This window comes from Microplitis mediator, chromosome 2 (genome assembly GCF_029852145.1).
Source record: "Microplitis mediator isolate UGA2020A chromosome 2, iyMicMedi2.1, whole genome shotgun sequence".
Classification (NCBI taxonomy): domain Eukaryota; kingdom Metazoa; phylum Arthropoda; class Insecta; order Hymenoptera; family Braconidae; genus Microplitis; species Microplitis mediator.
Genome location: NC_079970.1, coordinates 1,650,879 through 1,675,342, shown reverse-complemented (window position 1 = coordinate 1,675,342; position 24,464 = coordinate 1,650,879). Strand labels below are relative to the sequence as shown.

Genomic DNA, 24,464 nt, shown 5'->3' with positions numbered 1-24,464 from the left:
AAATGAGGTTCTAGAATACGTTTATTCGCAGCCGCAATTCGAGGTTGAAATTGAAGATCATTTTTTCGACCCGGGAAATACACCGAAAAGGACCGGAAAGGCTAATCTGGGAGATATCACGCCGAAGCCTGACAATTTTATTCAAAGAGGCCTAAATTTGCCCGAAATGAGGTCAAAGTCGTAGAATTTTATTGGAAAACGTCGAAAACACACCGAAATTTTATCATACTCAATAAACAAGCCGAAAATTGGCCAATTAATAAAGTCGGCCTAATTTTGACCATACAATTTTTTTAGCCCTTGTTTTCGGTCAAATTTCGGCTTACTGATCGTTTTCAGCCTCGTGTTCACTACCTAGGCTATTTGTCAGCCACTTTTCGACGGATAAAAAATATTATTACTTTTTCGGCTTTGAATTTTTACATTTAGGAAATTTAATTAGTAATAGATTGCATGAAAATTTGAATATATATCAACAATTTAATTAAAATAAAAAATAATTATTATAATGGAATATTTGAGTAATTAAAAGTAAAATAATAATTGGTAAATAGCTGAATAAATAAAAACAGTAAATTAAAGATTATTATCAGAAGGAAATGAGGTTATAATATGTAAATTTTGTCAGTTATCTATGATTCTGTTTTATCGTAGAGCAGCCGCCGGTGGAATGAAATTACAGTCGATTCGCGTGATTAAAAAAGTTTTTTCTCATGTGAAAGCACAAGTGAGTCAAACACTGGATTATATTATTGCGATAATCCCGCGCGATTTAATGCAGAGAAAATCACTTGAGCTCAGATTATTTTTAAAATAGTTATTTATTTATTATTTGTTCATGTCGCAAAATAAATTAGAAAATAATGAGCGCATACAAGAATGGATAAAATAGCGAACAAGTTTAATTAAAGTTATAAAATAATTTATGTGCATGTAATTACTTTAGATACTCGCGTGTATATCAGCCCTAAATATCACAGGACTCTATATCAATGGAAGTAAACAAGTGGAAACGTCTTGTTTCATTATTACTAAGTTCTCTATTATACTATTTTAGAGATTATAAATATATTTTAGGGCTGATAATAAACAATGAGGATTAAAACTTTCCAGGTGTTACGTACTTAAATAATTATTTTGTGGAAACAATAGATAAATAAATAAATAAATTTTGAAAAAGTAATAAAAGTTTCTGTAATCTCATTAAATTTATTGACACGTAAAATTTAAACAAAACAAGTGAAGATAAGCATTAAGTTTAATCAGGTTTTAAAAATCTATTTTAATACGAAAATGTTGCGGTTAAGTTTAAGACTCAAATTTATTGTTAAAAAAAACTAAATTAAATAAATTGACGTTAAAATGTCTTTTTTGCGGACATGGATATAAAATGGAAAACGTGACTTTGGTGGATTTTCTCATTTGCTTCGGACGTTTAATTTGGTATTTAATTGGCTTATTTTTAGAATTATCTTTACTTACATTTACAATCTCAATTACCGAGTTATCTAAATTCTCCTTATCTGCCAGGGTAATATTTCATATACAAATAAATTATAAAATTTTAAGAAAATTAAATACAATTTATAACAAATTTTTTTTTAATTCGCTGAATACCGGCAAGTTGGTCATGTCAAAATTTCATAAAAAAATTTTTACTGCCCCCACTTTGTCCAGGGTGACCAACTTACCCAATACGCTGTAAAAAATTCAGTGATTACGGATTTTACTTCGTCATCCGGAGTTACGGAGCTAAAAAAAAACACTCCGCGTATGGAGTGAATTGGAAATTTTTTTTATCGGTGATTTCGGAGTGAGATTTTATTTACATCTGCATTCACTCCAGTGCGGAGTTTTGCTGTTGAAATAAACTCCTCTCCTTAAGGAATTTCATTCCAAAGGAATTCAATACCCTGATTAAACAACTGAATTCGATCGAATTAAACAGAATTAAATTTTTAATTCTATTTAATTCAGATAAATTCTGTTAATTCGGTACCTAACTTAAAAATGAATTCTGTCTAATTCGGCAGGAAAACCAGAATTTGTCCAAATTAAAACGAATTCAAATAATTCTATTCGGTTTAATTCGAAAATAATTCTCCAATTTCTGGTTCTGAATCCGAATTAAACTGAATTAAAACGAATTTAAATTTTTTAAATCGGTTTTATTCTGTTTAATTCAAATTAAAATTTTCAATTCAGTTGAATTCTGTTTTGCAGAATTCGACAGAATTAAATTTTTAATTCTATTTAATTAAGATAAATTCTGTTACTTCGGTACCTAACTTAAAAATGAATTCTGTCTAATTCGGCAAGAAAACCAGAATTTGTCCAAATTAAAACGAATTTAAATAATTCTATTCGGTTTAATTCGAAAATAATTCTCCAATTTCTGGTTCTGAATCCGAATTAAACTGAATTAAAACGAATCTGAAATTTTTAAATCGGTTTTATTCTGTTCAATTCAAATTCAAATTTTAAATTCAGTTAAATTCTGTTTTGCAGAATTCGACAGAATATAACAGAATTAAAATTTTTAATTCGGTCGAATTCAGTTGTTTAATCAGGGTAAAAAAATTATCCATTCCGGAGTTTATCGCGGTCACTCCGTAAATTTTTTGCAGCGCAGTAATTAAAAATTATTTTTTTATTGAATGGTATCTGATTTTCCGTCGATCTTTCTGATGAATATTGATAATAAATGACAATAATAATTATATTTTGTGACTAGATAATAATAATATTTCTTTCAATCGGTTTGATGTTAATGACAATGTCTCCAATACAAAACCCGATTAATTTGTATGACGGAATTGAAAATGTCAACCGTCAGAATAAATTGTATGAAACGTTTGAGAGGCAACTGTATCAAGGAATATATCCGCCAGTTATTGGTGATGATTATCCGAAAACAATAGGCCGGAAAATCATGGAAAATAATTCACATGAAAGTTTAATGCTGTTTTCTGGTTCGTTGGATGATTTTATTAAAACAGGACAAAGAAATTCTGATAACAACAACAATAATAATAGAAATGGTGATGAGAAAGTGGAATGCGTATCAATAAAATTTCTCAGTGAGAATATAAGTCTCGATCTCGAAAAATCTACTCGTGTAATTGAAAACAAGTTATGTGAAATGAATAAAGAAATAGAATCCAAAGAATTTATTACCGAGACAGAATTGTCAGATGAATTTCGAGTACGTGATTCGTTTGTGAATAAAATTAACTGTGATATAAATTCTTTAGTTGAAAAAATAATTGAATTTGTCCAAGAATTTACGCAATCTTTTGACAGCACCGAGTATGAAATTTCTCAAAACTATTCAAGTGACACTTTTGTTCAAGTTAATGAGCTGCGCTCGGTCGTAATGTCCACGGAAATATCTAAAATTGTTTTAAAGTCAACTGTTGCTAGTGACATAAATATAAATAAATATAACAATAACAATGATAAGAAAAAATTTATAAATTCGGGTGGAGACGATGAACAACTCGAAAAAGTTATCGTTGTTATTAATCCAGACTCTACATCAGAAATAACTGAGGACACTGTTGTTAGCGAGAAAAGTTGGGAACAGTTTGAACGTGTCGAAGAATTTTAAGTAACTTTGGATTCATAAAGGAGACTGGCTTTATTTTTTATTTAAAATTTTAAATTTTAATTAAAAAACGAAAGAAAAATTTCCTGCATTGGAATTATTTTTTTTCAAAACCTCGGAGGATACTTTCAAGCGGTGGATAAAAAGTGCATTAGCATTATTTGCATTAAAAAGAAAACTTTGCGGATGTGTAATACATAAATTTAAAAATAAAAAATGCCTAAACTTTGAGTTGCTGATGAATTTTTTTCAACGCGATAACTATTTTCGAAAATTTAATTTTTTTTATTCTCAGGTTAAAAAATTTTAAGCCAAAAAAATAATAGAATATTTTCGCGGCCGAAAAGTGGCCGACAAAAAGGCCTCGGTAGTGAACACGAGGCCGAAATTTGGAAAAATTCTATGGTTGAAAATCGGCCGGCCCAATTTATTGGCCAACTTTCAGTCTGTTTACTAAAAATAATAAAATTTCGTCGTGTTTTTGAGCAACTTTCGGCTTTTTCCAATAAAATTCTACGACTTTAGCGTAATTTCGATCAAATTTTGGCCTTTTCCATTGAAATTATATGATTTCGGCGTGATTTCAGTCAGATTTACCCTTTTCGGTGTATTTTCGGTCAAATATTTTTACCCAGGTAAATTAAAAATTTTTTTTGGTTATACCAAACATGATTACAAATACTTGAATATAAAAAATGTACATTATTTAAAACTAATGTTGTAAATAATTAATTAGAGAATTTAAGATAAATGAAAACAATAAATGGAATGAGATTGAAGTAAATGAAATGCATGAATACCTCTGGCCGTATGTCATTGGATTAAAGGTGGTGGATAGCAAAATTGGATGCAATGTATGTATATATATATATATATATATATATATATATATATATATATATATATAAATAGAGTGGAAGCACCAAGGGTGCCAGAAGAGGAACAGACGTAAGGGTGGGTTGCGTAGTAGGCGAAACGCGGTTCAAGGGTGATACCGAGCACGACGTGGCCTCATTCGACCGCGGTCTTGTGAGCCGCGTGCTCTTCAGGTTCTTACTCATGTCTCTTCATCAACCAACTTCTAAGCTCGTTTAATAATTATCATGACGGCATTTAATTAGATTTAATCTACAATTATTAAAATAAATTAAAATGACTCGAAAAAGTAGTAAAAAAAAAATTTAGCGCACTAATTATGTCTCGATAAATTTAAATATTTGAAGGTGATGTAAAAAAAAATATATATATAAATAATGACATTAATTAATAATACAATGCAGTAAGTGGTGATGTGAATTTTTTTTTTAGTGAAATTTTTTTTATTTGCATAAAAAAAATTTAAGTTGATTGTATAAATTGTAAATAAATAAAATATATAAGATGGAGTACGATCCGATGATAAATTTGACGTTCGATGCAGATAAAATTCTGCTGATGGAAAATCTATCGATTTTTGAAAATATAAGTGAGGAAGACTATTTGATGTATCAATTGGGACCCAAACACTTGCCGATGTCTGTTGTCGTACCGATAACGATAGTGTATGTTATTATTTTTATAATGGGAATTGTGGGAAATATAATGACTTGTTGGGTTATCCTGCGTAATCCCGTAATGCAAACAGCCACAAACTATTATTTGTTCAGTTTAGCTATTTCCGATTTATTGCTACTCGTTCTCGGTAAGTAAAAATTGTTTATTTATTTTTTCAAAGTTAATACTCAGTAAAGTTACTTTAAGTTGGGGTAAATTTATAAAAGTTCGTAAATACTTTCATGAGATTTATCGGGCTCACTGGTGACTCGGCATTCTTGAGCAATATTTTAACTCTCAGGGCTGACCATTCGCAATCTGTTACTACTAACTTTCGCTAAATTACTGCATACTATTTGTCTATATATGTTTTTTTTTTTTTTTTTTTTTTTTTTTTTCAATAATGAGAGAAAATACTTGTGTTTAATAATTATTATTTTTACGTGATATTTTCATAAAAATTTGGCCACTCATAAATTTAGCGGCAGTTAATTTATTAAGATTTATTTTTAAAAAAATTAAAGTCGAGTTTTATGAGGTCAATAAATTATAAGTCTTTTTGGAAGATGTTTAATTAAATGAATTAAAAAGTTTTCTGTTTGAGAAAAATTCGAGCTATTTTTTACCCCCAATTTAACAAGAGAGGTTATTAAATTTCTTTGAAGTAACTTAGAGACACTTTGGGCTTTTAAAGTGATTAAAAAAATTTAATAGTCTCTTTAGCTTGACAAGTATTTTTTTTTTTGTGGTTCGTGATAAAAAAAAAACATGTCCGTTTGGTAGAACACGGAAATTAAAAATTTTTGTAAGCGTAATTATAAATTTCACAGGGCAGTTTCTATCTTTCGTCAAAGTAAATGGTATTGATAATAGAGTAAAGAGAGCAGGTTTGAAAGCAACATTAATTAGTACGTCAGACTAATTATTTACAGCCAACATAACATGAAAAAGACTGACATTGTTTCCATTGTTCGTTGTAAGCATTTTTATTTTTTTATTTTGCGTAGAAAATTTCAATTATTCCTTTGCGGTTTTGTCTTTTATTTAGTTTTAAAATTCTAGTCAATGCCATCCGTGATGCGAGAAACTCTTTCGAGCTAAAAATTCTTTTAATTGAACGCAATAATTAAATTGAATGGATCCAATCGTAAAATATTTAATCACCAATTAAAATTATAAATAGATAGAAAAATACACCTGTAATATCTCTGTCAGGAACCGAGTTCTTGCAATAAATTTTTTTTTTCTATCAAATTTAAAATGTAAAATTGATCTATTGCTGAAATTTATCGCAATTAATTTTTTTTGCGAATATCAATCACTATTTTTATGATATAAATCAGAAAACTCATTGGAAACATATTTTTTTTTCATAAATAGTCTTTAGTAAAAAAGGTCCATTGTGAAAAAAAATTAAATAACAGTCGTAAATATTTTGCTTGTGCATAATTTCAAACAAACACGAGTTTTGAAATTATGATCATAAAGTTTGAAAAAAATAAAGTCATTATAGTACGTAATTATCATATCATATTTTCATAATTAATAATAAAATTTCATTTTATAAAACTTTTAATCCCCACATTCAATAAAAGTCACTATATTTCAAGTTAATAAAAATATTTTTAAAAAACTACTAACTTATTTTATAAATTTTCAGCTAAAGTTTTTAACTACCAAAAGTTAACAAAGTTTGAGAATGTCAAAATAATTTATAAATTTAAAAAGACATTTAAAATAAAACTGACGAAAAATTAAATTTATGTCTTCAGCGAAATAAAATCTTGACGTATTTCCTTACCCTGATTTGCACGAGCAGTAGTTTGTATATAGACATAGAACTAATGACTAATGTCCCAATGGTCAGCAATTCTCGGCATGCACTTGTACCAGATAATTAACGACTGTCACTGCGTATTTCCGAATGTCCTTGCCGTCAATAAAAGGATTCCTTAGAGAAAAAAATTACGAGTATTTCCGTGATTGAGTTAATGGAATCAAATATTTATTGACAAAACTCTAAACTTTATCCAACGTAATATCACAATAATGATATCATTACGAGTGTTAATTATTTTTGAAGATAACTTGGGTCATAGAGGACGGATATCATGTTAATGTCTACATCCTACGTTACTGAGTATACACGCTGTGCATGACATGATAATTACAGACTCATCATCAGATAAATCAAAAGGAAATGACCCACGTGATTTACAGTCGACTAAGTCTGCAAGAGCTCTCAACACTAATTAATAATAACAACCTACTTTCTAGCCTGATAGCAAAGCAAACAAATTTGGTGCATCATTAGCCTACTGTGAATGTCCAGGTGGATTTAAAAAACTATGAAAGCTTATGACAATAAATAAAACTGACTGATTTTTTTCATACCAGCATTGTTTATATTTGCGCTATGAAACTATGAATAGTCATGGTCACCGATTTAAAATACTCTATATTTTTATCCTGCCCGTCACTCAAGCTTAAATAAATACCACTCAGGCTCTAGTTTTTTTCTACCTATTTCGGCCCTATTTAATCCGGAAAAATTCACGCTAGAACAATTTGAAAAATTCGAGTTGAAAATTATTTTATACTTACACTTTTAGAAAAAAAACAGCGGGTATATCACACTGTTAAAAATTTGAGGAGTTAACGGAAAGAAATCTGGAGTGAATTCGAATAAAATTCACTCCGAAGGGGAGTTTATTTTGAATTGAAACTCTGGATCGAAGTTAATTCGGATTTGAATGAAATTCGCGATCACTCCGAATTCACTCCTGATTTTTTATAGCGCAGTGTGAACTTTAAAAAAAAAAAGCTGGAAAATCCAAAAGTGCACGCCTCAACTTTTAAATTATTAATTTTACTTTTTTAAATTTCATATTGTCGGTTTAATATTTTTTAAACATCCCGCGTTCACCAAACTAATGCTAATAAAAAAAAAATAGAGCACCCTCAGCGCTTTCGGGCTTGAGGTATGCAAAATTCCTAGGAAAAATTTATTTTTGGAGTTTAGATTCATATGAGGATAAATTAAGATAAATGAGGATAAATGAGGATGACACTTTGCTCTCGTTGGGAATAACTCATCACAATACCAACATTTTTTATTCATCACAATGTCCTAGTAGGAGAATTCGTAAATAGGTGCAACTTTTAATACTTTTGTTTTTGTAATTTATCGTTTTTAGAAAAAAATAAAAAATTATTAGACGTCGGCTAACTTCAGAGTCATTACGAAGACAACAGGATGTACTTTTATTGTTCGAATAATCGGAAACAAGTTTTTAATTGTTTTGAAATTCAATTTAACTTATAATTACAGTGGATTAATTATTATTTAAAAATAAATCACTTTTGGCGGCAATTTTTTTTTTTTTTTTCAAATTTTTGATGTAAATGAAATATATAATTCCAAGTAATGAGTTTAATTTATCATTTAAAATCATAAATACTCGCTTAATTTTTTAAATATGATAAATAATTTTTAAATCAAAAAATTAAAAACTCACATTTTGCTGCTTTTCGATGACTGCATTGGACGTAGACTTAAAAACGTAGTTCACACAATCACGTAATCACTAACACTGAATTACACTGATATAAATTAATAACACAAACTTAACAATGAAATCACTCACGAAATAAAACACTACTCACTTAAGAACCACGATTTTTTATTTAAAAAAAAAAATAACACAAGTATATTTTAAAAAATGGTACAGTAGTTAGCCGACGTCTTGTAATTTTTAGATTTTTTTGAAAAACGATAAATTAAAGAAAAAAAAAATATTTAAAAAAATTGCATCTCTAGCATTTTTAATTTCCTACATGTGCATATTTTTAGTTTTTAATTTTTCAATTTATCGTTTAAAAAAAAATCCAAAAATTATGAATTGTCTGCTAACTTCAGGATGATTTTTAAAAACGGCGGCAAAAAATGACGAACTAAAAAAAAATTTTCACATCACTTAATAAAAAACACTTTTCACTCACACAATAATACTCACTGATAAGTCTTCAATACTTTGTCCATATAAATGATAACTAATAAAATTTATTGTCACTGATTTTAAATTAAAACGAATGACAACGAACACCGATAACTTCACAATGGAGACACAGATACGATTTATTTAAATGAATTGTTTCACTACTTACATTTTACACACTGATTTAATTATTATCACAGAATGTTCAATGGCCGTCAAAAAATATTAAAAGACACTTGTTTTTATAAATATAATTGCAAAAATAAATAATTTATTTATTAAACTACGAGCTAGACGACGCCGGCGTCATTACGATGGCGGCAGTATGAAGTTGGACCCAGAACTAGAAACACTTGCGCAGTTGTGGGAGCGGTTGGTACGACCTGCGCAGTAGAAATAAAATTAAGATACGCGTGCGCAGAAGCTCTCGGGTCAGTTCGTCTCCCGCCTGACGCTCTCTCATTGTCGTTGTCATTTTTTATTTAGTTAAAATAATTCTTTTAATTATTATGACACTCGATTATAAGTTTAATGTTAATTTTAAATAATTTTTTAACAAATGATGAACACTTTGTGATATTAATTTACGTGTGTCCGTGAGTGTAAGTTATTAAATAAATTAAATTCAGTGCCAGCTTAGCTCTCGTGGTTCTCGGGTTCCTTAGCGTCATGTTTAGTGTCGGAATTTTGAAACGGGAATAAAAATAATTAAATGTGTTTTCTTTTATTATAAATAATATAATTAAGTGATGGTGATAATTTGGTGATTAATTAGTCGTGTTAATTGAATTATTTTAGTGAGTGCTTATGTGTTTAATTTATTTATTTCGTGGTAATGTACTGGCACCGGCAGCAGAAAATAAAAATGGCGGGACGAGTGAGTAAATTTAAAAAATAATTATTGATTAAAGTTTTTTATTCACTGATTATTATTAAGGATCCAAGTTCTAACAATGATAATATTGTTTTTTTTAAATTTTATTTGTTATAAATATTTCATTCGTTTATTGGCAAAATTAAATTTCAAATCCTCCCGCGTAATTTTAAAGAGGGCGCTCTATTCAAAATGGTGAGATTGTAAACAAATCTGACAGGTTTGTTTGTTTTTTTATTTGAAGATAATTAATTTGTTTAAAAATATGAATCAATGGAAATAATTAATAATATTTAAGTTCGAGAATTAATACTGATGATTTATGATAAAATATGAGGAAAAATTAGCGACAATTATTAATTTAATTATTAAGTATTAAAAAAATTAATGATAAATATTAAGTAAGTTATTATTCAATTATTTTATTAATTAATATTTATTATATTTTTATCAATGCAATTCAAATTTAAAATACATACCAACATAATATACTTATTTTTCATTTTCTAAGACATACATATATTTTATTTAATGCAATTAAAAAAATATGTGTGTCTTTAAAACCACCAAAAATGATGACAGTAAAGTTGGCGGACATCTGACAATTTTTAAAATTTAAAATTAATAAAAAAAAATTGTTTTTAACACAAAATTCAAAAATAGACTTTTAGAAAATTTTAAAATCAGTACATGCATTTATTTTTATTTTATCAATTTAATAGTTTCATTTTTTTATATGTAATTTAAAAATTGTCTTATGTCTGCTACATTTACACTCATCCAAAAATGACATGTGTGCAAAACTTGACAATTTTTAATTACCATTGAAAAAAATTTATTTTTCAGAAAACTGAAAAAAAAGTTTTTTTTTTATTTTCAATGAAATTTGAAAAAATAATTTATAAGGAACTCATAAGTAACTTTAATTCAATAAACTCGAAATTATTGACTATTTTTCTTCTGTCAAAAGTTTGTCGCAGACGAATTTCGTCTACTTCAAATATTTATCATTTCAACTTTGATTATATTCGAACGTAGAGTGAATTCATGTTCTGACATAGAGAAATGTTAGATTAACTTTTTCGTTCTATACTACAATGCACACGATAGTCCAAAGCGTATTACTGCTTCTATAACATAGTCACCTAAAAAAAAATATATTTTTTCCATTACATCAGTCTTCGAATAAAAAATATCAGCTATTAAAATCCCCTATAACATATTTATCTCTAACATAAAAACTAATGAATTATAGAAATACTTCACTCTCAGACAGTCGATTAATTTCTTATCGTCATTATAAACCCAAATTTCATTTATTTAAAATTATTTGCTCGATTAGATTACTGACTCCAGCCCAATCTTGACGCCTTTTTGCCTCAAAGCTTCTTAAACCAACGGATCTTTCCGTCTAAATAGATTCGGATGCTTTCTATTTAAAGTCATTGTCTGTTAGCGTTCGCCGAATAGACACTTGGCACCACAATGAGAGCGAATAATGATAATGCTGCTGAGTACATCAAATTCAAGCTCATACTGAGGAGGGCGAGAGAGCAAAAACGATTTTTCAATGCAAATAAAAGCAACTGAAAATATCTTTTATCTCAGTTCTTATTCTTGTTTTATTTTTTCGTTTTTCTTTATATATATATATATATATAAAAAGTGCATGAAATACGTCATGAATTGCTTTGAAATTCTCCAGAGTCCATTTAAGTAGACCCTTGGACTTTAACATCTGACATTAAATTTATTGCAGCGAAAGAAATCTCTTGTACATTTTTTTCGATACTTCGCTCGGAATAATTTTGTTATCTATTTTTATTTTTTGTTCCATTCTTAAACTCATGGAACCACAGTATCATATTATTATCATAATGATGATGATAAAAATATATAACGAGTGATAATAAAAAATAATGGACTCTTTAATTAGATGCTGACATTGATTTTAACGGTAATATGATAATGGTTTTTAAAATAAAAGGAGAGGTCATTGCTTTTTAATGTCATACTGTTGAGACGGGATACTGATACTGAATCCGGGGAAAAAGTTTTAAGGATTTTAGACAAGTATGCTAAGAACTAGAGACTTGTGTAGTTTACTTTACTGGCTATGGTAATTTAAACTCCGTCCGATAAATTTACGTCATCCATAACAACCACTCGTTCCTATTCAACTTGCTCTCTGCGGTTGAATTATTATTTTTATATCCACCCTTTAAATATGTACTTCTACCCGTTTGCGCCAACTTTATCGGCGACTTATCCTATCAAACTCACAATTCAACGATTTATTTCCTTTAAAAGTTAAGAAAGTGTCGCCAAAGTGGGAGCTGTGACGGGGAAAAAGTTACAATGATTTGGAAAAATTCGAAACTTTTTTTATTTCTGACAAGTGTAACACTCTAATTATTAATAAACGAGATAAATATGTGCGTCATAAAAATTTTAACCATAAATAAATACATAGAACAGCTGAATATTATTTTTGAAGCTTCGGAATGAGAGTGCATACAATTAGAAATAGTTTAGTAAATAACAAATTAATTCATTTCAATCTGTACTCGAATGAAATTGTATTAGAATAATGAGATAAGTTGCAATTGTACCAACAATCTGGAACGAATAAATGAATAAACAGTTAATTTGCAAGTTTTATGATAACATAATAAAACTTACGGCTCCTATAAGGGTGCGGTCTAATGAAATAATATCACAGGCAGTGAATTTAACTTTCCGATACAAAAGATCGCGTACGAATTTAACCAGCTGTAATTTAAGAATTTAAAGTAAATAATGAGAAGCATTAATTGATTGAAATACAATGAAATAATAAAGTTCGTTTACTTCTTTTTCAACTTTTTCATCTACTGCGCATCGATCCATGAGCAGATTGATAACATTCGCTGTTTCGCTGCTCTGAAAATATTCAAATCCATAGTTAGTCTAAAAATTACGCGGACTTGGATTATCAATATCTCGTTTCACAATCGGTCAAAATCTCGAATTTTTCGAAAAATACATTCGGTAATTATCTTAATATATATAAAATATTTTCATTTCATGAAATTTAATCGATGACTTCTACAGCACGACACTATACCTTGACGTTATTTATTGTCTGTATTTAAAAATATTTACCTGGTTAATTGTTTTATTAACGTAAGTTGTTAACATGAAAATTGAAAAATTCAACCATAATATTGATATTGAATTGGTTAGACTAATGCCATTAAGTGTCTGTGTTTCGAAATACACGAGTATCATAAAGTAAGCGACAACTATACTTGCAGCACCGACATAAATAAAAGCGATCAAAACAGAAAAACCAAAGAAATCGCCGAGGACTTGACAAATTTCACACAATTTGATGTACGCGTATTTAATATTATTTATATCATAAATTACAGAACCACGAAAAAGTGTCGTTCTTGAAATACACACTGTTTCTAGTCGATTCTCAGTTTTATATACTTCAATAATCTTAACGATTGTGAAGTTGATACTTTTGAACCTCCTATTAATCATATTCAGTAGCATTATATACTGTATCATCAACCATGCACTGACTACAGTAGGTGCGGATCTAATTATTGTTTCTAATAATGAATAATGATAGAAACGAATCATCACTAAGGAACAGCAGATTAATAAATTTTTGACAAATATTATATGAAGAGTTATGTCATTTTCTAAGCTGTAGATTGTACATTTTTGTAGTTTCCTGTCCACAACTTTCAACCGATTGAAAATACTAATCATCAATTTTTGACGAAAAATATACACTGATAAATAAATAAGTGTTGTCAGTCCTAAGACAGTTTCAATAAATGACATAGTTTGTTTAGTCATAAAAGAATCTGATTTAAATATCCTTAAGGGATCATAATATGAAGAATATAGAGTTATAAACATCATCATAATTATTAATAAAACATTATAAAATGTTCCAAAATATGAAAACTTGCAGACGCTATTTTGATCATTATGAACTTTACGGTTTTTTCCTTGATATATTTCGAAAACGCTTATTGTCCAAGGCGACAGTCCAATTATTTTAAAGAAAATGTATTGAATGAAAAATAAGCTACGGTGATACACAGATACATATTTATTGTAATACATATTTATTTTATTTTATGATTTAGAGAAATTATTATAAAGTGAGTTTCAAAACGGTCGAATATTGTTGGCGAGCGAAAAAAGACTAATGAAAACTGCTTTGATGTAATCTATTGGAACAACTAGTACGTACTTAGTCGCGTGAATTTTTATAATTACATTTTTCCATTTGCACAATCATTTTGATGATCAGTAGTTTGTGATAATGATTTAAACAAGTAGAGTCGTTTAATTAACCAGAAAGTGGGCTTAGGCAAAATTGTATCAGAATAATGCGGTATGTTGCAATTGCACCAACAAACTGGAAAAAAAATTAAATGATTAATTAATAAATGTTATCATAAAATAATAGAACTTACCGTGTCTATAAGTATACGGTCTGTTGAAATAATATCACAAGTGGTGAATTCAATTTTCAAAATACATATAATTGGAAATAGTTAAATAAATAACAAATTAGTTAATTTCAATCACTCGGACGAAATTGTATCAGAATAATGAGATAAGTTGCAACTGTACCAACAATCTGAAAGAAATAAATAGAGAAATAGTTAATTCGCAAGTTTTATAATAAAATAATAAAACGTACAGTTCCTATAAGTGTTCGGTCTAATGAAATAATATCACATGCAGTGAATCCAACTTTCAGATACAAGAGATCGCGTACAAATTTGACCAACTGTAATTTAAGAATTGAAAGTAAATAATGAGAAGCATTAATTGATTGAAATACGATGAAATAAAAAATTTCGTTTACTTCTTTTTCAACGTTTTCATCTATTGTGCATCCATCCATAAGCAAATTGATGATAGTCGGCGTTTCAGTGCTCTGAAAATATTCGAAACTACTGTTAGTCTAAAAACAATGAATAATGCTTCGGATAGTGTCTTGCTACCGTTATTTATAGTCTGTGTTTAAAAATATTTACCTGTTTGATTATTTTATTAACGTAAGTTGATAACATGAAAATTGAAAAATTCATCCAAAATGTTGGTATTGTCTCGATTAGACCAATGCCAGGATTCTGTTTTTCGAAATATGGAAGTATTCCAAAGTAAGCAACAAATACACTTCCAGCGCCGACAAAAATCAGAACTGTCAAAACAGAAAAGCCAAAAAAATCACCGAGGGCTTCACAAATTTCACACAATTTGATGTACGCGTATTTAATATTATTTATATCATGAATTAAAGACCCACGAAAAAGTGTCGTTCTTGAAATACACACTGTTTCCGGTTGATTTTCATTTTTATAAACTTCAATGATCTTGCCAATTGTATAATTAATACTTTTGAACCTTTTATTAATCATATTTAGTAGCATCACGTACTGTATTACCAACCATGTACTGATTACACTAGGTGTGCACTTAATTATCGTATCTACTAATGAGAAGCGGTGGAAATAATACACCATTAAGGAACAGCAAATAAGTAAATTGACGATAAATATTATATGAAGAGTTATGTCATTCGTGAAGCTATAGGCTGCACATTTTTGTAGTTTACTGTCCACAATTTTCAACCGATTAAAAACACCAATCATCAATTTTTGACGGAAAATATACACTGATAAATAAATAAGTGCCACCAATACTGCGACAGTTTCAATACTTGATATGGTGCGTTTTGTCAGTAAAGAATCTATTCTTTTTACCATTAAGCGCTCATTATATGAAGCATATATTGTTATAATAGTCATCATAATTATCAATAAAACGTTGTAAAATGTTCCAAAATATGAAAACTTGCAGATATTTTGATCATTATTAATTTTTCGGTTTTTTTGGTAAATTTCGAAATTGCTTATTGTCCAAGGCGACAGTCCAATTATTTTAAAGAAAATATATTGAATAAAAAATAAGCTATGGTGGTACACTGACACATATTTATTGTAATACATATTTATTTAACTTTATGATTTAGAGAAATTATTATAAGGTGACTTTCAAAACGGTCGTATATTGTTGGCGAGCGATAAAAGACTAATGAAAACTATTTTTATGTAATCTATTGGAACAACTAGTAGGTACTTAGTTGCGTGAATTTTTATAATTATGTTTTTCCATTTGCGTAATCGTTCTGATGATCAGTAACTTGCGATAATGATGTATACAAGCAGAATGAATAGATTAACCAGAAGGTGAGCTTAGGCGAAATTGTATTAGAATAATGAGGTAGGTTGCAATTGTACCAACAAACTGGAAAAAGATGAATTGAACGATTAATTTATAAATTTTATCATAAAATAATAGAACTTACTGTGCCTATAAGTATACGGTCTGTTGAAATAATATCACAAGTGGTGAATTCAATTTTCAAACATGCATACAATTAGAAATAGTTTAATAAATAACAAATTAGTTAATTTCAAGCATCACTCGGACGAAATTGTATTAGAATAATGAGATAAGTTGCAACTGTACCAACAATCTGAAAGAAATAAATAGAGAAATAGTTAATTCGAAAGTTTTATAATAAAATAAAAAAACTTACAGTTCCTATAAGTGTTCGGTCTAATGAAATAATATCACATGCAGTGAATCCAACTTTCAGATACAAGAGATCGCGTACAAATTTGACCAACTGTAATTTAAGAATTTAAAGTAGATAATGAGAAGCATTAATTGATTGAAATACGATGAAATAAAAAAGTTCGTTTACTTCTTTTCCAACTTTTTCATCTATTGTGCATCCATCCATAAGTAGATTGATAACATTCGCTGTTTCGCTGCTCTGAAAATATTTAAAACTACCGTTAGTCTAAAAACAATGAATGATGCTTCGGAAAGTATCTTGCTACCTATAGTGTGTGCTGTTGCTTAGTCTCTCTACTACTATTGCGCTTTTTTTTTTCGAATTAAAATCGTTTTTTCTACAATCTATAAGTTTTTGTAGAGATTCTACTGATAGCCATTTGAAATTTTGAAAATGTACTGAAATCCTCCCAAAAAGTAAATCGCCGTGGCGAATTGTCGGAAATTTTCGGGTTGCAATGCTAATGTGTCGACTTGTTTTCTAATAGTGGAGATAAAAATCAACAGCGACTTACTTTCTGGAAGAACTTTAAATGTTAATTACGAGCACTTCAATTATCAATATCCTGTTTGATGATCGGTCAACAAATACATTCAGGAGTTATCGTAATTCAATATTTCCATTTCATGAAATTTAACCGATGACTCCTACAGCACGACACTACCTTGACGTTATTTATTGTCTGTGTTTAAAAATATTTACCTGTTTAATTATTTTATTAACGTAAGTTGATAACATGAAAATTGAAAAATTCATCCAAAATATTGGTATTGACTCGATCAGACCAATGCCAGGATTCTGTTCTTCGAAATATGGAAGTATTCCAAAGTAAGCAACAAATACAGTTCCAGCGCCGAAAAACATAAGAACTGTCAAAACAGAAAAGCCAAAAAAATCGCCGAGGGCTTCACAAATTTCACACAATTTGATGTACGCGTGTTTAACATTATTTATATCATGAATTAAAGACTCGCGAAGAAGTGTCGTTCTTGAAATACACACTGTTTCCGGTCGATTCTCAATTTTATAAACTTCAATGATCTTCTCGATTGTGTAATTAATACTTTTGAACCTTTTATTAATCATATTTAAGAGCATTGTGTACTGTATTATCAACCATGTACTAATGACAGTAGGTGTGCACTTAATTATCGTATCTACTAATGAGAAGCGTTGGAAATAATACACCATTAAGGAACAGCAAATAAGTAAATTTACGATAAATATTATATGAAGAGCTATGTCATTTGTGAAGCTATAGACTGCACATTTTTGTAGTTTCCTGTCCACAATTTTCAACCGATTAAAAATACCAATCATCAATTTTTGACGGAAAATGTACACTGACAAATGAACAAGTACCACCAGCACTTCGACAGTTTCAATACTTGATATAGTGCGTTTAGTCAGTAAAGAATCTGTTCTTTTTACCGCTAAGCGCTTATGATATAAAGTATACAAAACTGAAGAAATCATCCCAATTATTACTAAAATGTTGTAAAATGTTCCAAAATATGAAAACTTGCAAACGTTATTTTGATCATTATTAACTTTTTGATTTTTTTTTTTATATATTTCGAAATTGCTTATGGTCCAAGGCGACAGTCCAATTATTTTAAAGAAAATATATTGAATAAAAAATAAGCTATGGTGGTACACTGACACATATTTATTGTAATACATATTTATTTTATTTTATGATTTAGAATTATTATAAAGTGACTTTCAAAACGGTTGTATATTGTTGGCGAGCGATAGAAGACTAGTGAAACCTTCTTCTATGTAATCTATTGGAACAACTAGTACGCACTTAGTTGCGAGAATTTTTATAATTACATTTTTCCATTTGCGTAATCATTTTGATGATCAGTAATTTGCGATAATGATGTATACAAGTAGAATTAATGAATTAACCAGAAGGTGGGCTCAGGCGGAATTGTATCAGAATAATGAGGTAGGTTGCAATTGTACCAACAAACTGGAAAAAGATAAATTAAATATTTGATAAATAAATTTTATCATAAAATAATAGAACTTACTGTGCCTATAAGCGTACGATCTATTGAAATAACATCGCAGGCGGTGAATTCAATTTTCAGATACGGGAGGTTGCGTAGAAATTTAACCATCTGGAATTTTTTAAGGAATGAATAAATAATGAGAAAGATTAAATCATTTAAACTCGGTGAAATCAATATCTTTATTACTTCTTTTTCAACTTTTTCATCCATCGTACTCTGATCCATGAATTTGTTGATAATTTTTCCCGTATTGTTACTCTGTAAAAATTCTAGCAATCAATATTATGATTTATTATTTACGATAGTACTGTCCGTTTTGCTAATTCTCTGTTACACTTTAAAAATTTAATTAGATCTTTTCCTTGCTATTATCTATTATTACATCAAATATTATTAAATTTGATCGATAATTCTAAAATCGACAGTTCTACCTTAAGTCTAAAAAATTTTCCACTATATCTGTACTGAAAGTTCAAATTTCTGTCCTGTTTAGAGGGAAGAAAGTTCTTTTATTCTTTGATGAGAAAAAAAATGATGAAAATTAGCGCATGCGCCATTCTTCTAGCCAAAGACAAAAATTTGAACTCTCGGTCGGCAGTTACACACTCGGGTTGGAATGTTCTACTTTGTTCCCTTGGTGTGAAATATACTATACCTGCTTCATTGTTCTAGTGACGTAAGTTGTGAAGACAATGATTTGAAAAGTCATCCATAGTAACCAAATTCCGTTAGTAAGCCATACCATAGTGCTCAGTACTATTGCTCCGAGAAAAAACATCATCAAAAAATATGTAACAAATATACTTGCAGTTCCAATAAACTTTATAGCCATTAAACAAAACAACCCGTAAAAATCAGTTATTTTCTGACCAATTTCGCTTAATTCAACGTAAGCTGATTTAATGTCAGTTATTTTATGAATAACTAATTCGTTCAATAGTGGCATTTTTAATATGGAAGGTAATGTTTCCGATTGATTTTCAATATCGCTCAGCTTCTCGATCATTGAGTTTAGAATTTTGAATCTTTTATCAATTATATCAAGTAGCATTGTGAATTGAATTATCAACCAACTATATAGAATGGCCGGTGAGCGTCGCATTAATATCATAAGTAATGGATAATGATAACTGTCAGTTATCAAAAAGCAACAGCTAAGTAAAAAATTTATAGTGAATATCAGATGAATAGTATAGTCATTATCAATTCCAAAAACTCCACACTTTTGTAATTTATCGTCCATGCTTTTTAATTTATTTAAAACAGCAATTATAACTTTTTGTCGGAATGTATAAATTGCAAAAAGAATCATTATTTCCGAAGATGCAAGAAATTGGAAGCCTGTTAGTGTTTTCGCGGTTACCAAATTATCGGTACGAGTTTCGTGATGCATAGTTTGGTAAAATGTGAAATTTAAGACCAATGACACCATGCCAATGAATAGCATAATATTGTAAAATATTCCGGAGTATGACAAATAGCAAATATCATTTTGGACATTACTAACTTTCCGGCATTTACGAGATATTCCAAAATTATTTATTGTCCAGGGCGATAGTCCAATTATTTTAAAAAAAATGTATTGGATAAGAGTTAGATTTTGTTGATGCACTGGCTGATATTTATTGTAATACATATTTTTTTTAGTTAATGGATTTATATATTTCACTGATACAATATTGTAAAAGAGCAAAATTAAAAACCTCTGCACCGTATTTGCAAGAGTTGAAAAACTACTGGTCAGGAGCTATTTTAATGTAATCGATTTAATAACATTGTGCGCAATATGATCGCGTGAATATTAATAATTATATTTGTTCATTAGCTTAAAACATCTTGATCGCAAACTAATTTATAAATAGAATAAACTGAAGTTAAATAATTCTAGTTAATTTGATTCGAAGATGAGCAATTGCGAAATTGTATTAGAATAATGAGATAGGTTACAATTGTACCAGCAACCTGCAAAAAAAAAACATTAAGGTAATTGAAAAATGTACGATCTAGTCCAGTGAAAGAAGACGAGAAACAATAAATTTAACTTACAGTCTGCAAAAGTGTACGGTTTAAAGGCATAATGTCACACACGTTCAATTCGACGGATCGATGTGAAAGAGCATGTGAAAATATGAACAACTGTAATCGAGAAAACACAAATATTTCGATAAATATTGACAATAGATAGAAACAAACATTTGCAATCAATAGTATATTGTGTGAGAAGGGATGAAACAAGACAATTTCATATCAGGGGGAAGTTGGCTGACACCACCCGCAGATCTGGTGAATTTAGGACGTCCCAATCCATGTCTTTGCCACCCTCGCCTTCGGCTCGGGTAGACAATTACATGCGCGGGTTTAAATGGCCTACTCTCCGCCCTTGGTGTGTAATTTGCTATTTTGACATTGGGCTGAAATTATCTTGCTTCGATTGGCTGTACAGACACCAAAACTTCAAGTTTCGATGCTGGAATAATGAAAATGTATATTTACTTTTCTTTGCATTTTCTTGTCCATTGTGCACTGGTCCATAATGGCATCAACAACCCCAGCTATTTTTTTACTCTGTTAAGAAAACAGAATACAGCAATAATGTATTATTTTGAAATGAGAATCAGCTAAACAGTAATAGTATCAAATACTTATTACTTCTTTCTCTATTCTAGTTGCATAAGAAGTTAACACGATAAATCCGTGAATAATCCACATCAGCCATATCACATCACTCAGATACGTACCCGGATCAGATTCTTGTACGTTGACAGACAGAACAATAAAGAAAAACAATGTGGCTATCATTGTTTCAATGGTATGTAGAATAGTGACCAACATAGGTAACCCAAAGAATTCTCCAATATCTTGACAAATTTCGCACAATTCTGCGTGAGCATATTTGAGATTGTCAATATCATAATAAAATAGTTCGTGCAATATTGACAGATTTGAAAGGGATGATGACTGTGATGTAGAGGCGTTACCTTTATTTCTTTTAAATTTTGAAAAAGCCGAATTAATCATCTCGAATCGTTTATTGATAACATCCATTATTATCGTGTACTGCATAAGAATCCAACAATTAATAACAGCCGGTAAATCTCGCATTAATGCTGATTGTAATGGATAATAATATATTTCAACGATCTCTTCGCAGGTGAACAAAAGAAAATGAATGATAAATATTACGATAATAATTTTATCACTTTTTGTTTTGTAAGCTGCACACTTTATTAACTTTTCGTCAACGCTTTTTAGCCGATTAATTGCATTAATCATGAACTTTTGCTGGATAATATAAGTGGAAAATACTCCACATGTTGCAAATGTTGAGACGTAATGAATCTTTGCTTCAATTGAATCGGTTAAGAATGAATCATTTTCTAGTTGATGAAATGACTCATTAAATATGACGTTCAATATCAATGACACCATGAGAATGATTAAAAATATATTGTATATAGACCCGAGGTAAGAGAATTTACACTTGTAATTTTGGTAATTATTGGCTTTGCTCTGTTTACGAAATATTTCAAAAATACCTAATGTCCACGGTGACAGTCCGATTACTTTAAAGAAAATTGATTGAATAAATACGAAATTTCGATGAACTGCTGAGTCGTATTTATTGTAATACATTTTTGTCGCAAATATATATAACTTCAAAAAATCTGACAAAATTTGTGAAATGTTAATAGCACACGCGATTAAAAAGTAATGGAGACTGCTATACTGTCGTCGATTTGAAAAACATGTTTTCTATTTTTCATTGCGTGATTTATGTTCGTATTCTCTTTTAGCTAAAACGCGAGGTCTCCTATCCACTTACAATGCAATTTTCTATTGATAACTGTCTATCTGTTCTAATTGCAGATCTTAGGGCGTGATAGGAAATATAACATCTCAAATATGAGTTTTTTTTTTTAAATAAATAATTATTGAGAGTAAATGAGAAACGAAAGTTCAATTAAAGTTAAAATTTATTGGCAAAGTGAGTCAAATTTAATGTAATATATATTATGTCGATTTGTCAATTTGATTGATATATTTTCAAACATAGATAATATTATAGAAGTGATATTCAATGTCTTTGTAGTGTTTGACGGCTACTTTATTATCATCAAAAAAAAAAAAAAGATGCGTGTGCTTGCTCACGTGATTGTTTGTAGTTGTTTTTTTTTATCTTTGTAATTCCAACTGCCACTTGATTAACAGAGTAGGGGAGACCGGGGCAAGACGGCCCACCTGGGGCAAGAAGGCCCACCTCAAAAATTAACCAAAAATTTTTTTTTCTTGTTTTCTTTTGATTATCACAAATTTAGATTATTTACTCATTTTTAGCCCGACACGTAAAACTTGGGGCAAAATGAACCACTCAAAAATTCTAAAAGAAAATGTATTTCATAGTATTATAACCTAGTCATGATTAATTTAATAGAAGTATCATTTTTTGGTTAATTATATGGATTTGGATTAAAATAGAGCATTTGAAAAAGTTAAAAAAACCAATAATCAATTTTCTACAGAAGTGAAGAAATGACTCGTATTATATCAAAAAAGGTTATTTCGAGTAATACTAAAGTAAATACAGTTGTTAAAGAGAAAAATATAAACATTTGTTACGCGGGAAATTTTTTTACAATTAAAAAAAAGAAATTTTTTTTTCATTTTTTTTCGGAGGGGGCCGTCTTGCCCCAAAAAAAAATTTTTTTCAGGAGCTTCACCAAAATTTTGGTGAATTGAGTTTAAGTTGGACAAGAGTAAATTGACTTGATGGTTAAAAGCCACAAATAATAATAACCGGCTTAGGTGGGCCGTCTTGCCCCGGTCTCCCCTATATCAAGTGAATAATATTTTTAATTCATTTGACGAGAACCTGTGCAATTTCGGAATTGTATAAGAATAATAAGATAGGTTACAACAGTACCAGCGATCTGAAATGAATTGAAAACTCCTCACTTAACTAGAAAATTATTCAATATAATATTTGATAAAAATCAAAATCAATCACTTACAGTTTGTAAAAGTGTACGGTTTAGTGGCATAATGTCACACACGTTGAATTCAATAATTCGATGCGAAAGAGTATGTGAAAATAAGAATAACTGAAATCATAAAATTAGACTTAGCGACGAAAAGTCCAAAAATTTAGATAATAATGCTTAAATATTACAAAATTATGTTTACTTTTTGTTTCATTTCCTCATCCGCTGTACATCGATCTCTTATTACGTAAATAATACCCGCTGTTTTCTGACTCTAAAAGGAAATAATAATTGTAAGCAGTTATAAATTTTTTTGAGAAACAATCTATTGAAAATCATATTCAGTTATCCTCGTACCTCTTTTTCCGTTCGATTGACATAAGTAGTTAACAAAATAAATTCAGAAGTTATCCATCCCATCCAAATTAGAGTCACCCGATTCTCCGTAATATCAAGTTGTTGTTCATTAATGAGCGAAACTAAAAAGTACGAAATATATATAATCCACACGCCACTGTATATAATAATGACCAAAATGAATAGCCCAAAAAACTCTCCAACTTCTTGACAAATTTCAACCAATTCCATGTATGCATATTTGAAACTGTCAATATCATAAAGAACAAGTTCACGGTGTAATATTGATAAGTTTACTACAGATTGTGGTTTTAATGATGACGTAGCGAAGTTGTTAATTTGTAATTTTGAAAAAGCCGAATTAATCATCTCGAATCGTTTATTAATTACATCTAATATTATTATGTATTGTACTATTACACAACTATTAA

General features: G+C 29.3%; 4 protein-coding genes across 9 annotated transcripts in view; 3 read left to right on the top strand and 1 right to left on the bottom strand.

Annotated features, from left to right (window-relative positions):
• Window positions 1–1,253: 1,253 nt before the first annotated feature.
• Window positions 1,254–3,834, top strand: LOC130663456 (beclin-1-like protein A). The gene is made up of 2 exons (XM_057462692.1): window positions 1,254–1,531; window positions 2,735–3,834. The coding sequence occupies exons 1-2, from the start codon at window positions 1,391–1,393 to the stop codon at window positions 3,608–3,610; spliced, it is 1,017 nt and encodes a 338-aa protein (XP_057318675.1). The 5' UTR covers window positions 1,254–1,390; the 3' UTR covers window positions 3,611–3,834.
• An 801-nt stretch (window positions 3,835–4,635) lies between these two features.
• LOC130663421 (neuropeptides capa receptor-like) overlaps window positions 4,636–24,464 on the top strand; it is a 48,799-nt gene continuing 28,970 nt past the window's right edge. The window contains exon 1 of one of the 2 annotated variants that reach the window (XM_057462630.1): window positions 4,636–5,288. In XM_057462630.1, coding sequence (XP_057318613.1) covers window positions 4,988–5,288 — 301 coding nt within the window. In that variant the 5' untranslated portion in view covers window positions 4,636–4,987. Of the gene's footprint in view, window positions 5,289–9,924; window positions 10,016–24,464 lie in introns of those variants that run through there. The other variant, XM_057462631.1, reaches the window with a different exon arrangement.
• LOC130663423 (putative gustatory receptor 28b) overlaps window positions 10,221–24,464 on the top strand; it is a 37,345-nt gene continuing 23,101 nt past the window's right edge. The window contains exons 1-2 of one of the 3 annotated variants that reach the window (XM_057462635.1): window positions 10,221–10,413; window positions 21,364–21,506. The gene's annotated coding sequence lies outside the window, so the exon portion shown is untranslated. Of the gene's footprint in view, window positions 10,414–21,363; window positions 21,507–21,862; window positions 22,163–24,464 lie in introns of those variants that run through there. The other 2 variants (XM_057462634.1, XM_057462636.1) reach the window with 2 other exon arrangements.
• On the bottom strand, window positions 14,112–22,579 carry LOC130663426 (putative gustatory receptor 28a). Of its 3 annotated transcripts, XM_057462640.1 has the most exons (15): window positions 21,347–22,579; window positions 21,191–21,262; window positions 20,744–20,833; window positions 19,353–20,659; window positions 18,884–18,955; window positions 18,716–18,805; window positions 17,379–18,654; window positions 16,803–16,874; window positions 16,635–16,724; window positions 16,401–16,571; window positions 15,067–16,339; window positions 14,895–14,966; window positions 14,727–14,816; window positions 14,497–14,663; window positions 14,112–14,438 (listed from the first exon to the last, which is right to left on the bottom strand). In XM_057462640.1, the coding sequence occupies exons 11-14, from the start codon at window positions 16,039–16,041 to the stop codon at window positions 14,604–14,606; spliced, it is 1,197 nt and encodes a 398-aa protein (XP_057318623.1). In that variant the 5' UTR covers window positions 16,042–16,339; window positions 16,401–16,571; window positions 16,635–16,724; window positions 16,803–16,874; window positions 17,379–18,654; window positions 18,716–18,805; window positions 18,884–18,955; window positions 19,353–20,659; window positions 20,744–20,833; window positions 21,191–21,262; window positions 21,347–22,579; the 3' UTR covers window positions 14,112–14,438; window positions 14,497–14,603. The 3 variants fall into 2 exon arrangements, with proteins under 3 accessions (XP_057318623.1, XP_057318621.1, XP_057318622.1); XM_057462638.1 differs by lacking the exons at window positions 14,112–14,438; window positions 14,497–14,663; window positions 14,727–14,816; window positions 14,895–14,966 and having other exon boundaries at window positions 15,328–16,339.